Here is a 14,707-nt window from a genome sequence, read left to right as displayed (position 1 = left end):
GTCTCTGTAGGATATTATTTGGTTGCTGGTATGTGAGTATTTATAGTTCTAGCATTGGCTTTTTCTTTAAAGCAAAACCTAAAACTCCTTAGAAAGTAATTGGAACTTCATGAAGAGCTTTCTGGCTTATTTTTACACTGCTTAATAGACTGTGATGTGCTCACGAGTTGCTGGAAGACAGACTGGAGTTGGGCTTTGAGGCTGGGGGTCCTCTCAGGTGCCTCCTACCAAGGTCTTTGTGTGGACATCCTCTGGGCCTGGGACCTGCCGCCCTTCCACTGGAGCCAGTTGATTAAAAAAAACAACTCCACAATATGCTTTTTTTCTGCACTTCCTACCGTAGCCTTATTTCTATTAAAGTGCTTTAAAAAACCAGGAGCTTGGGTCCCTGGAATGCCATCAGAAATGATTGTAGGGGATGAGAAAGTGACAACTCCAGTAAAATGTCCCTTTGTCCTCAAGCAGTAGCGAAGAATGGTGCCCATGAAGGTGGCCAGGCGTGGTCCGCTCCTACGCATGGGAGCTGGAGCCGGCAGAGTGGGTGAAAAAAAGGCTCTGGCTAAGCCAGGCTTCTAGGAGTTTGATCCCTGTTCCACAGGCTGGTTGACCCTGGGCTTCTCTGGGCCTCTGTCTACCCATATCCAAATGGTGATAATCCTAGGGCTCATGTGAAGATGACATGTAGTAATGATCTATAAATGTGAGCTCCTACTAATGGTGTTAATCCAAAATTTCAGCTCACACCTACTTTATATTGTGCCCGCCCCTGTTGGCAGGGAGCCCGGCCTGGAGGGAGGGTACCTCTGCACCCAAGTCTGCATCTGCCCCCAGAGATGCCAAGTCTTCTTTCTGAAGGTCCTGTGGCTCCCATCTTCCCACCACGCAGGGCCGTAAATGAGATGATTGTCAAGGGCAGTCCTAAGCCTGAATATGAGCACCACAGACATAGCTCCTTTAGGGTTGACTTACAGAGCTGGCCCTTCAGGCACGGGTCCCCAGCTTCCCAGGCAGAGCCGAAAAGTGCAATTCTTCCATGTCAGCTGAGCACACGTGAGTGGCTGGGAACCACCCTCACCCCCTTGAGCAGAACAAGACGGGAGGGCTGGGCTTAACAGAGACTCGGACGACCAGATTTAAATAAATAAGCTGTATTATCTGTACAAAAAATATAAATACAGTTTTGTGTTTTAGAGGAGGAAGTGCCTCCTTCCACATTATTTAGCCGCTCTAATCATCTTGTGCTGCTGTTGAGTCACGATTCACAGAACAAACAATAAATGTACATTCATCTCATGCAAGGAGCATGCTACCTCTTACCCCAAACCTAGGTTCTCCAGGCTCGCTCTGAAACCCACTTCAACTGCTGCAGCCTGACACGAGCCCGAGCGGGAGGACACCTGCTATTTAGGAAACATAAATATTGGCCACTGGTTTTCCATAGCGACTGAACTAGAAATAACCAACTGCGTTAGTTTGTAGTACGGAATCGGTCTTCATTCCATGCATAACTACTGCCTCTTACTGCCCTGTCATCCCATGTTAGATTTACAACATATTCTGTACACAGTGAGTTACAGTTACAGGATCTGGAGTTAAACATCAGGTTCTATTAAAAATAGGAACAATACAATAATTACCACTGAGTAATTACGGGAACACAACTGCAGGAAGTTAATCAAAAGTCCCCCAAACACTTTGTTTTCCGGATGACAATGTACAATTATTAATATTGCACTTTTTTACACAAGAAATCCTAATAAATATTCACAAAAGATATACAGACATAGAAAACATTCTCTTTTATTTTAAATAAACATGACACTGATTTTTAGTAATGTGATTTCTTAGAGCCTATTGTGGTGAGGAAGAAAGAGACCCACCTTAATTGTTCATAGCTCCCCTGGGGGGCACACAGCTTAATAGTGTCTCCCCCTCCCCATTTCTGACTTCCAGGCACCCGGGTATCAGGGGTGGTCCTGGGGCTGAGTGGCATTTTGTGAGTTCATGTGTGGGAGGTGGGGGGCAGTTGATCCAAGGGGTGAGTGACAGTGGCCAACAGGGGGAGGTGGCCAAAGCCACTCACCCAAAGCCCCTCTGCTGAAAGAGCAATTTGCCAAATAGTCCCAGAATTTCAGGTTTGCCACTAGACTGGGCCACGGCCATTTTACTGTAGCTGACGGGCACTTCTGGAAGGGTGTGTGCTGCCTTGCTCACCGAATTCCTAAAATGGGTGGTATTCATTCTGGTAAGGTTCGTAGTATTTCATTGTGTGTGGGGAAGAGGTTGAAAAGCCTTTGAGGACCCTCTTGCAAGCTGTCGTTACCCTACGGCTTCGCCACCGCACCCCGCTACCCGCCCCAAGCTGCTGTGTGAACAGGAGGGCAGCTCTCGTGCTCCTGGAACGGCCCGCACAAGCCGGCTGTCCGGCCCCTTGTCCCCTTGTCCTGGCCAGCTCCGGAAGTGGCTCCTATGACCTGATGGACCCTCTCTGGCACACTGACCCCAATCCCTGGCCCTTAAGTGGAGCAGCATCGGCCATCGAGGCAGAAGACCCGGGCTATTGACGCTCCAAATGCCCCTGGTCCCCATCAGCAGTTAATCCTGGGTTGGGGTGGGGGTGGTGCGGAACTCGTGACTTAGGGAGAGATGCCAGGGGTGGCCTGACTGCGTAACCCCGATGTCTCACTAGCTTTGCTAGGGGTGTCCAGGCAGAATGTTCACCGAGACGGCACGGGGAAAGCAGACCCCACCCCCCCACCCCAAGGGGAGGGTCTGTCTTCTACCTCGCAGCATGGGCCCCCAGGGCCTGTGCCCTCTAGGAGGGCGGCAGAATTTGGAGTGTCCCTTCCCGGAGCCTCGGGCCTGCTCACTCTTCATCTACCTGGCTTCCCCGCTGAGGGCCGTGCACAGGCTTCTTTTTGCTTCCGTACCCTTCCCCCCCACTTTGTAGAAGTTCTGCCGCAAGTGTGCTGTGGGCCCACCTGGATGGTCTCCCCCCGACTGCTCTGTATGGGTGCTTTGAGTTCTCACGGCTCCGCACCGGAAGCGCATGGTTGTGGCCTGGGTTCTGCCTCGCGATGGTGTCCTCCCCTCAGGCGGAGGCAGGGGGGGACACAAAGCAGCAGGACGCTCCTGGGTCGACAGCGTGCTGCCAGGGAAGACACAGCTGGTTGTGCATCAGGGCTTTCCAAACGCTGTCACCCTACCCGCCTGTCTCTCGTCCGCTCTTGGCCCTGACTCCCTGCTGTCCCCAGGAGCTGTGCTGGCCTCTTGCTTGGTCTGTCTGGGACCCGGGTTGGGGAAGGCATCTGCTCTGCAACCTCCTTTAGACCCCTTTCCTTGTCTTTCCCCAACATCCTGTCCTCCAGCTAACTGAGAGAGAGGACATGCTGAGGCCCTCACATCGGGGGTGGGGGGAGGAGGTCGGACGAGGGCGTGTGTGGTGGGGGCAGGTAGAGGGCAATAAATAAATAAACCAAGAAAGCTTAAGTTCTGTCCAAGGTGGTGGCGTGAGTCCTCTGTGCGGCCAGGGTGGAGTTCCTCCCTGGGCCCCGTCTTCACGCTTTGCCACAAGTCCCACAGCAGCGAGATTTGAACTGGCTGAGTTGGCAGAGTTTCAGCTGTTTCACCTTCTCGCAGTACCTGGTGGTATCTCTGCACTCCACTGGGAAAGGGGACAGAAGAGAGATGTGAAACAGAGCCCAAGGGCTGTGGCCACGGGGTGCTTGCTGGGGTCTGCCTTGGGCATTGGCTCTGGGGCTGGAGGGGCCACTGCTGTCCAGCACCTGGGGGCTGGTCTCACTCTGGTGGAACTCTGCCCCGTGCCTCCCAGGCTGCCCCCGGGGTTCCAGTGGCTGGCCGGATGATGGGGCCCCCTCTGTTTTCTTACCCTGTGCACCTCAGCCTCTCCTCCTTCCCCTGGCCGGGCCTGACCTGAGCACTGTGGCGTGCTAGCTGAGCACTGGCAGGAACGAGAGGGTCCTGAAATATCGGTGCTGATTTGGGGGGTGGACGTCTATGATTAACACTGTAAGTCTGAACTACTTCGACTGAACTGATAGTATGGATGGCGGTGAGCTCTTGACACACAGAGGGGCCGGCACCACCCAGAGAACAGAGATCCTCTCTCCCCGGTGTATAAGCAAGGGGACGGTGTGCCCACAGGCATCTGCCTCCGCCTTAGCAATCCGATGCTCGATGCTCGGAGAGGCCCCATTTGGGGGGAAACTGCATGGCAACGTTTTAACATTTCTTATTCTTTGCCTCAGACTTTGTCTTCGTCCCCCCTCCAGTTTGTTTTGGGTCCAGAGGAAGAAAAAATACCCGACCGGGATACAGATGCCAATGTCAGGCGGAGGAGGATCCAGACTCGAGGGAGGGGGGAGTGAAGGAGTATCAGATCTCGAGGGCATGGGCTCCTGCACAATTTCGGTGGGCGCCCCTGGGGCGGCAGCTCCTTGTTCCATGAGAGGCAGAGCCATGATGGGTGCAGGGCCAGCTGGGCAGGAGGCGCTCGGCATGCTCGTCTCGTGTGGGCAGTACTTTCTGTCGAGTGGCCTGGCCCCGGAGGCATTGTCTGGTTGTCCTCTCTGGGTCCCGGCCAAGCTACTGCAGGGGAGCTGGAGGCCGACCTCATTTAGCACCGGGCCAACAGCACCTGGCTTTGCTCAGTGCCTCGGGGCACACTTAGCCATCCTTGGGGGCCTGGACGTGAGAATACACCTCCTTGCACACGTCTTGGCTCGCTGGCGGGCGCCCCTCTGAAAACCCCCAACTCTGGCCCCAGCTCACCGTCCCTGGGAGACCTGATCCAGGGGCCTAGGCTCCGGTTCGGGCCCAGGGCCTGCCCTCTGCCCCCGCTGGCCTATGGGGACCTGGCAGAAGGCCCTTTGGGGTTGGAACGTACTGTTTTCACATGGAGTGATGTTGCAGCGCTGCCAGTTGGCGGGCCGGGGCCCCCAGGAGCACAGGTGTTCGGGCACGGCCTTGTTGGTGCGGGCATGCACACACTCAACGCGCCGGGCCTGGAAGCCGTAGTTGCCGCAGGTCGCCGTGCACAGGCTCCACAGGCTGACCCTCCAGTGTACGCTGCAGGCTTCTGACCAGCAGTTCTGGGTGCTCACGGGCCTGCGGGAGGAGCGCGGCAGGGTTAGGGTCTGCCGCCGCGGGGCTGGGATCGGGGATCAGATGGAAAACCGCGCTGCCAGCCCAAGAAGGCCGGGCCACGCTTCAAGTCTCTTGTGCTACCGGAGGGGGGTTCTGATCTCTGTTCGTTAGGGAGTGGTTGTAGGATCTCAGAAGGCCGTCTGCTCTCACGGGGCCCCTGGGTGCTCAGCTCTGTAAGTCTGTATCACTGCGTGAGCCAAGAATGCGGTCTCTTCAGGATGGGGGCTGGTAGAGGCAGGGCCTGGGGCGGATGGTGAGCCCTCACCCCAAGGGGACATCCACAGGCCAGTAGGACCAGGAATGGGGACTGGATAGGAATGACAGGTTTAGACCCAGGGATCAGCGCCCTTATTTTAGTGTAACTTCTATTGGAGGGCCAACAAGGGTGAGGGGCTGCTGGAGTCCTTGAGGTCTGGTGGCTGCCACGTGGACCTCACATCCTGCCCACCTGGGGGCTGGTGCAGATCCCCTGCGGTATCAGGCCACCCTCAGAACAGCACCCTCTGTAATCTTTATCTCCAAAAGAGGAAAGCCCAGCCTGGCCCATTCAGTAAGTACAAGGCCACCACTGGGCCATCTATCTCTAGGGAGAACAGGGGTCTGGGGAGAACGAGGTGAAAGGGAAGGGCATCTGACCACCAGGATTGTGGGATGTTGCAGGATAAACATCCGGTCAACACTGTCTTTCCGTGCTATTGACAGAGGGCCTGGGGAAAGAGGTCCACGGCTTTCTCTTACCTGGGAAGGGAGCTGCACTGCTCTGATGGTAAAGTGATGCCATCCCGTGTTTGGCAGAACACTTGTCTGTGTTGCACGGCTAGGTGAGGCCCGATGCAAGGCCCGTTGCACTGGGAAGCAGATAAAGGTGACACATATAATGTTAGCCAAGTTAAGGGGGGCGCTGCAACGCTCAGGCTGCATGGGACACAGAATCCTTCTGAGCATTTTGTCTGAGACCTTCCGATCATTCATCTTGCCCCTCCTTGTAGCCACTAAAGGACATTCACTGGCACATTTTCTTCTCTTTGTGCCACGGCAGAATGGTTAGCTTTCCTGTGGTCTATCAGCATTCTGTTAGCAAACGGCTAATGGTCGTGTAGAGCCGGTCAGAGAATGTGCGCTCCCTCCCCAGATGAACCCTATCAAAGGGTTCGTGGCAGAATGCACTAAGAATGTGGTGTGGTAAGCTTTAGAGCAGAAGACCTCTAAGTGCCCCTTCAGTCCACAGGGCAATTGGGTTTGTTGTTTTCTTGCTAAATTCATTCAAGTTAACAAGTCCATCATTTCTTTCCTTTCTTTGGCTTCAGTGTTTCCAGGTTAGACCCAGCGCGGCTGAACAGAAGTAGACTTAGGTATGTTTAGTTAGTCCCTGCTCAGATTCTCCTGCTAGGTGCCCATAGAGATGGTTAAGCCTCTCCCTGAGTTGTCAGAGCCAGACTATCACAGGAAATACCCCATCCCAACAACAGTGTCTGTGAGCCAGCAGGCGCTTAGCCAGCATTTGCTACTTGAGTAGAGTAAGCGGACAGACATCCCTTAGAGGTCACTTTTGAAAAAAAGCTCTTGGGGGATCTTTGGACACCAAAGGTCCACAGGGGAGCTGTTTTTTTATTTTTATTTTTTATTATTATGTTAATCACCATACATTACATTATTAGTTTTTGATGTAGTGTTCCATGATTCATTGTTTGTGCATAACAACCAGTGCTCCATGCAGAATGTGCCCTCCTCAATACCCACCACCAGGCTAACCCATCCTCCCACCCCCCTCCCCTCTAGAACCCTCAGTTTGTTTTTCAGAGTCCATAGTCTCTCATGGTTCGTCTCCCCCTCCGATTTCCTCCCCTTCATTCTTCCCCTCCTGCTATCTTCTTCTTCTTCTTTTTTTTTTTTAACATAAAATGTATTAGTTTCAGAGGTACAGGTCTGTGATTCAACAGTTTTGCACAATTCACAGCGCTTACCATAGCACATACCCTCCTCAGTGTCTATCACCCAGCCACCCCATTCCTCCCACCCCCCACCACTCCAGCAACCCTCAGTTTGTTTCCTGAGATAAAGAATTCCTCATATCATTGAGGTCATATGATACATGTCTTTCTCTTTTTGACTTATTTCGCTCAGCATAATACCCTCCAGTTCCATCCACGTCATTGCAAATGGCAAGATCTCATTCCTTTTGATGGCTGCATAATATTCCATTGTATATATATATACCACATCTTCTTTTTTTTTTTTTTTTTTTTTTAAATTTTTTTTTTAAGATTTTATTTATTTATTTGAGACAGAGAGAATGAGATAGAGAGAGCATGAGAGGGAGGAGGGTCAGAGGGAGAAGCAGACTCCCTGCGGAGCAGGGAGCCCGATGCGGGACTCGATCCCGGGACTCCAGGATCATGACCTGAGCCGAAGGCAGTCGCTTAACCGACTGAGCCACCCAGGCGCCCCTATACCACATCTTCTTTATCCATTCATCTGTCGATGGACATCTTGGCTCTTTCCACAGTTTGGCTATTGTGGACATTGCTGCTATAAACATTGGGGTGCATGTACCCCTTTGGATCCTACATTTGTGTCTTTGGGGTAAATACTCAGTAGTGCAATTGCTGGATCATATGGTAGCTCTATTTTCAACTTTTTGAGGAACCTCCATACAGTTTTCCAGAGTGGCTACACCAGCTTGCATTCCCACCAAGAGTGTAGGAGGATTCACAGGGGGGCTATTAACTCTCAAAATGATAAGCAGAAATCTTTAAAAAAATTTTTATTTTTTCTTTTTAACCCCCTTCAACCATTTCTCTCACCCTTGAATTCCCTGTCTCTGGCAACTACTACCAATCTAGTGTGTGTGTGTGTGTGTGTGTGTGTGTATTAGATTCTAATATAGGAGAGAGCATATGGTATTTGTCTTCTTTCATTTAGCCTCATGCCCTCAAGGTCCATTCATGTTGTCACAAATGGCAAGATTTTATTTTTTTTATGGCTGAATAATATTCCATTATATATGTAGTATATGTGTGTGTATATATATACCACATTAAATAAATCCATTATAAATTATATATATCTAAAAATCACACTTACTTTATCCATTCATCCACTGATGTCCATTTAGAATGTGTGCATATCTTGTTTATTATAAATAATGCAATGAATATGCGGGTACATTTGTCTTTTTGAGTTAGTGTTTTCGTTTTCTTTGGATAAATTCTACCCAGAAGTGGAATTGCTGGTTCATATTATGGTTCTATTTTCCATTTTTTGAGGAACATCCCTCCTGTTTTCCATAGTGGCTGCACCAATTTATATTTCCACCAATAGTGTACAAGGGTTCTCTTTTCTCCATATCCTTGCCAACGGTTGTTATTTGTCTTTTTGATAATAACCATTTTAACAGGTGTGAAGTAATATCTCATTGTGGTTTTGATTTGCATTTTCCTGATAATTAGTAATTATGTACTAATATACATTTTCATGTACCTGTTGGCCATCTATATATCTTTTGGGAAAAAGGTCTATTCAGATCTTCGGTACATTTTACAACTTAGATTTTTTTTTGTTTTGTTATTGAGTTGCATGGATTCTTTATATATATATATATAAAGAGATATATAAAGATAGATATATATCTTAAAGATTTTATTTATTTGAGAGAGAGTGAGAGCATGAGAGGGGAGAGGGTCAGAGAGAAAAGCAGACTCCCTGCTGAACTGGGAGCCTGATGCAGGACTCGATCCTGCAACTCCGGGATTATGACCTGAGCCGAAGGTAGTTGCTTAACCAAAAGAGCCACCCAGGCTCCCCTCTTTATATATTTTGGAAAGTAGCCCCTTATGAGATTTACGATTAGCAAATATTTTCTCCCATTTAGTAGCTTGTCTTTTCATGTTGTTGATGATTTCCTTTGCTGTATAGAAGTGTTTTAGTATGATGTTGTATTGCTTATTTTTGCTTTTGTAGCCTTTGCTTTTGGTGTCAGATTAAAAAAAACAACAACTGGCAATGCCTATATCAAAGGACCTTGCTACCTATTTTTTTTTTTTTTTTTGAGAGAGAAAGAGCATGAATGGGGGGAGGGGGAGAGGGAGATAGAGAGAATCTCAAGTAGGCGCTATGCTCAGTGTGGAGCCCAACATAGGGTTTGATCTCATGATATTGAGGTCATGACCTGAGCCGAAATTGAGAGTCGGATGCTTAACCGACTGAGCCACCCAGGTGCACCTGCCTATGTTTTATAAGAGTTTTATGGTTTCAGATTTTTCAAGTCTTTAATGCATTTGAGTTAATTTTTGTGTGTGGTGTAAGATCATGGTTAATTTTCATTCTTTTGTATGTGGCTGTGTAGTTTTCCCAACCTCATTTATTAAAGGGGACTGTCCTTTCCTCACCATATATTCTTGGCTTCTTTGTAGCAAACCAACTGACCATATATACATGAGTTTAATTCTGGGTTTCTATTTTGTTCAATTGATCAATGTCTGTTTTTATGCCAATACCATACTGTTTTGATTACTGTACCTTTTTTTTCTTTAAGATTTTATTCATTTATTTGAGAGAGAGAGAGTATAAGAGTGGGGGAGGGTCAGAAGGAGAAGCAGACTCCCCGCTGAGCAGGGAGCCCAATGTGGGACTTGATCCCGGGACTCTGGGATCATGACCTGAGCCGAAGGCAGCCAGGCGCTTAACCGACTGAGCCACCTAGGCTCCCCGTTGATTACTGTAGCTTTTTAATAGAGTTTGGAATTAGGGAGCATGGGGCCTCCAGCTTTGTTCTTCTTTCTCAAGATTGCTTTGGCTATTTGTTTTGTAGTTCCCTATAAATTTTAGGATTATTTGTTCTAGTTCTGTGAAAAATGCCATTGGAATTTTGATAAGTATTGCTTTTAATCTGTATATTGCTTTGGGCAACATGGACCTATCAATAGCACAGGACCTTCCAATCCATAAGCACAGAATATCTTTCCATTTATTTGTGTCATCTTCAATTCTTTCATAAATGTCTTCTGGTTTTCAATAATCACCTCCTTGGTTAAATTTATTCCTAGGTATATTTTTCATTTTGATGCAATTGTAAATGGGATTGTTTTCTTCATTTCTCTTTCTGATAGTTTGGTGATTTTTGTATATTGATGTTGTATCCTGCAACTTACTGAATTTGCTTATTATAGTTTTTTGATAGAGTCCTTAGGGTTTTCTATATATAATAGCATGTCATTTTTGCTTTCACTTTTTAAATTTGGATGCCTTTTATTTCTTATCTAATTGCTCTAGCTAGGACTTCTTACACTATGTAAAATAAATATGGGGAGAGTGGGCATCCTTCTCTCATTTCTGATCTTAGAAGAAAGGCTTTCAGCTTTGTACCACTGAGGATGATGTTAGCTGTGGACTTGTCATATATGACCTTTATTATGCTGAGGTACAGTCCCCTTTATACCCACTTTGTTAAGAGTTTTTATCATGAATGGGTATTGAATTTTGTCAGATGCTTTTTCTGCATCTCTTGAGATAGGATTTTTATCCTTCATTTTGTTGATGTGGTGTATCACATTGATTGATTTGTGGATGTTGAACTATCCTTGCATCTGAGGTAAACTTCATTTGCTCATGGTGTATGATTCTTTTAATATATTTTTGAATTTGGCTAGTGAAAATTTTGTTGATCTTTGTTTGCATCTATGTTCAGCAGGGATACCGGCCTGTAATTTTCTTGTGCCTGACTTCTTTCAGTTAATGTTTTCAAGGTTCATTTATATTGTAGCATGTATAGAATTTCATTCCTTCTGAAGGCTGGATGATACTCTATTGTAAGTATACACTACATTCTGTTTACCCATCTGTCAGTGGACATTTGGTTGTTTGCACCTTTAGGCCATTGTGATGCTACTGTGAACATTAGTGTACACGTATTTGTTCAAATCCTTGCTTTCAGTTGTTTTGAGTGTACATCCAGAAGTGGAATTGCTGGATCATATGGTAATTCTATGTTCAGTATTTTGAGAAACTGCTATCCTGGTTTCCACAGTAGTTGTACCATTTTACATCACCATCAACAGTGCACAATGGTTCCAATTTTTCCACATTTCCACCAATGCTTAATTTTACTTTTAAAAATAATGAAGTAGTATCTCATAGTAGTTTTAATTTGCATTTCCTTAATTGCTAGTGATGTTGAACATCTTTTCATGTGCGTATTGTCCATTTGTATGTCTTCTTTGGAGAAATGTTTATTCTAGGCTTTGTGTTTTGTTGTTGAGTTGTAGTCCTCTCTCTATTTTGGATATCCATCCTTTATCAGATTTATTATTTGCAAGTATTTTCTTACATTCTGTGGGTTGTCTCCTCACTTTGGTGTCCTTTGATAAAGAAAAGCTTTCAATTTTGATGACATCCAGTTTATCTAATTTTTCTTTAATTGTGCTTTTAGTTTCCTATCCAAAAAATCATTGCCAATCCAGTATTATGAAGCTTCTTCCCCATGTTTCTTCTAAGAGTTTATACTTTTAACCCTTACATTTAAGTCTTTGATCCATTTTGAGTTAATTTTTGTATATAGTTAAAATAAGGATCCAGCTAGGGGCGCCTGGGTGGCTCAGTTGGTTAAGCGACTGCCTTTGGCTCAGGTCATGATCCCGGAGTCCCGGGATCGAGTCCCACGTCAGGCTCCCTGCTCAGCAGGGAGTCTGCTTCTCCCTCTGACCCTCCTCCCTCTCATGCTCCCTGTCTCTCATTCTCTCTCTTGCAAATAAATAAAATCTTAAAAAAAAAAAAATAAGGATCCAGCTTCATTCTCTAGCATGTGGCTATCCAGTTTTCCCAGCACCATTTGTTGAAAGGCTATTCTTTTATGTGATCATATGTACAAAAGTTTATTTCTGGGCTCTCTATTCCATTCCCTTGGATTATATGCCAGAACTACACTGTTTTGGTTATCGTAGCTTTGTAATAAATTTTGGTATCAGGAAATGTGAAGCCTCCAACTTTGTTCTTTTTCAAGATTTTTTTTGGATATTCAGGATCTCTTGATATTCCATCTGAATTTTAGGTTGGATTTTTTCTTATTGCTGCAAAAAGTTCTTGGGATTTTGAATCTCTAGATCAATTTGAGCTGTACTGACATCTTAATAATAAGTTTTCTAATCCATGAACACAGGATGTCTTTTTTTTTTTTTTGGTATTCTTTAATTTTTCTTAGTAATGTTTTGTAGTTTTCAGTGTACAAGTCTTTCACCTCCTTGGTTAAGTTTATAAGTATTTTTGGGTGTTATTATAAGTAGAATGATATTCGTTTTTTGTTTCTGGCACTTTAGAGCCAAATTTGTTTTTTAAAATTTCAGTTAGTTGACATACAGTTCAATATTGGTAACAGGAGTAGAATTCAGTGGTTCATCATTTACATATAACCTCCCAGTGCTCATCCTAATGAGTGCCCTCCTTAATACCCATCATCCATCTAGTCCACCCCCCCCACACCTCCCTCCATCAACCCTGTTTATTTTCTATAGTTGAGTCTCTCATGATTTGTTCCCCTCTCTCTCTCTTGTTCCCCCTCTTGAATGTTCACCCGTTTTGTTTCTTAAATTCCATATATGAGTTAAATCATATGGTATTTGTCTTTCTCTGATTAATTTATTTTGCTTAGCATAATATACTCTAGCTCCATTCACGTTGTTGTAAATGGCAGTGTTTCATTCTTTTTGATGGGTGAATAGTATGATTTTCTTAATTTCCTTTTCAGATCGTTCATAATTCATGTATAGATATGCAACTGATTTCTAATTTTTGTATCTTGCAACTTGGTTGAATTTATTAGCTCCGAGAGATTTATTCTGGTGTTGGTATTGGGATTTTTAGGGTTTTTACATATGAGATTGTGTCATCTATAACAGAGATAATTATCACTTCGTTTCTAATTTGGGTGGCTTTTCTTTCTTTTTCTTGCCTAATTGCTCTGAACTTCCAATTGTACGTTGAATGGAAGTGGTAAATATTGCATTCTTGTCGTCTTCCTCATCTTAGGGGAAAGTGTTTGGTCTTCACTACTGACTATGATAGCTATGGGGTTTTTTTAGCTGTGGATTTTTCATAAATTTTGAGGTAGTTTCTTTTTATTACTAGTTTGTTGAGTTTTTATCACAAAAGGATTTTGAATTTCAGCAAAGACTTTTTCTGCATCAGTTGAGATCATGTGTTTTTTTTCCCTTTTATTCTGCTAATATGGTATATTATCATGGTTAATTATCCTATGTTGAACCATCCTTATATTACAAGAATAAACCCTACCTGAAGGTTTGTAATCCTTTTAATATGCCACTATATTTCATTTGCTAGTATTTTGTTGAGTCTGCAGTAAGGGAGAGAATGAAGTGGGGAAGGAAGCCATAAGACATTCCAAAGTGGAAAAAGTTAGTCCTTCCTTATCATTAGTTTAAAAGGGAAAAAAACTCCCCACTTAAAAGGCAGATATTAGCTTAAAAGCTTAGATTTTGATTTTTTTTTAACCTCTCCACAAGCGACACTGAAAGTAAAAGTATGGAAAAAGATATTCCATGCAAAATTGTAACCAAAAGAGAGCTGCGGTGGCTATCCTAATAAGAAAATATATTGATAAAAGGCCAAGATATAACAACTATTAACATATATGCATAAGCACCAAATCTCCAAAACGCATGAATCAAACACCAACATCTGAAGACAGAAATAGACAGTTCTACAGTAATAATTGGACACTAAAATACCCCACTTTCAATAATGGATAGGACAACCAAAAGAGCAATAAATAATTTAACAAGACTATAGTCCAGTTGGACCTAAGAGACCTATACACAAAACTCTACCCAACCAGAGCAGAATACACATTTTTTTTTTCATCTTAGGCCACAAAACAAATCTTAATTAAAAAAAAAAAATCGTATCTTTTCACCACATGAATTTCTGCATCAATAATTAAAAGGGATATTGGTCTTTAGTTTTCTGGTACTGTCTTCCTCTGGCTTTGGTATCAGAGTAATCCTGCCCTCACAGAATGAGTTAGGGATTGTTAGTATTCCCTCCCTTTCAATTTTTAGGAATAAATTTAGGCATAAATTCTTCTTTAAATAGTAGGTAGAATTCACCAGTAAGGACATTTGGGCCAGGGCTATTCCTACTGATTGAAACTCCCTATTAGTTATAGGTCTATGCGTATTTCTACTTCCTTACAATCTGGTCTTGATGGGTTGTGTGTTTCTAGGAAATTGTCTATTATATCCCGGTTATTCAACTTGTTGGTGTACTATTGTTCATAGTATTGATGTATTACCACTTTTATTTCAGATTTTGAGTTTTCTGTTTTTTTTCTTAGTGTAGCTAAAAGTTGGTCCATTTTGTAGATCTTCTGGAAGAACCAACTTCTGGTTTCATTGATTTTTCTGTTTATTTATAGATATTGTTGTCTTTATTATTTCCTTTCTTTTACCAGCTTTAGTTTGCTCTTATTGTTTTAGTTCCTTAACGCTGGAAGTTAGGTTGTTTTTTGAAGTCTTTCTTTTTTAATGTAAGC

At 44.5% G+C, this 14,707-nt stretch overlaps 1 protein-coding gene across 2 annotated transcripts in view; it reads right to left on the bottom strand.

Annotated features, from left to right (window-relative positions):
- Window positions 1-1,132: 1,132 nt before the first annotated feature.
- The window catches only part of ADAMTSL1 (ADAMTS like 1), a 939,419-nt gene continuing 925,844 nt past the window's right edge, over window positions 1,133-14,707 (bottom strand). Inside the window, exons 28-30 of one of the 2 annotated variants that reach the window (XM_064579938.1) lie at window positions 5,905-6,014; window positions 4,907-5,127; window positions 1,133-3,664 (exon numbers count right to left, since the gene is read on the bottom strand). In XM_064579938.1, the coding sequence (XP_064436008.1) occupies window positions 3,558-3,664; window positions 4,907-5,127; window positions 5,905-6,014 (438 nt within the window). In that variant the 3' untranslated portion in view covers window positions 1,133-3,557. Of the gene's footprint in view, window positions 5,128-5,904; window positions 6,015-14,707 lie in introns of both variants that reach the window. The other variant, XM_064579939.1, reaches the window with a different exon arrangement.

The sequence above is a fragment of the Mirounga angustirostris genome, unplaced genomic scaffold, assembly GCF_029215605.1.
Source record: "Mirounga angustirostris isolate CCGP_5_RB_7025 unplaced genomic scaffold, mMirAng1.0.hap1 SCAF_15, whole genome shotgun sequence".
Classification (NCBI taxonomy): domain Eukaryota; kingdom Metazoa; phylum Chordata; class Mammalia; order Carnivora; family Phocidae; genus Mirounga; species Mirounga angustirostris.
Note: the sequence above shows the minus strand (reverse complement) of the source record. Positions and strands in the feature narration are given on the sequence as shown.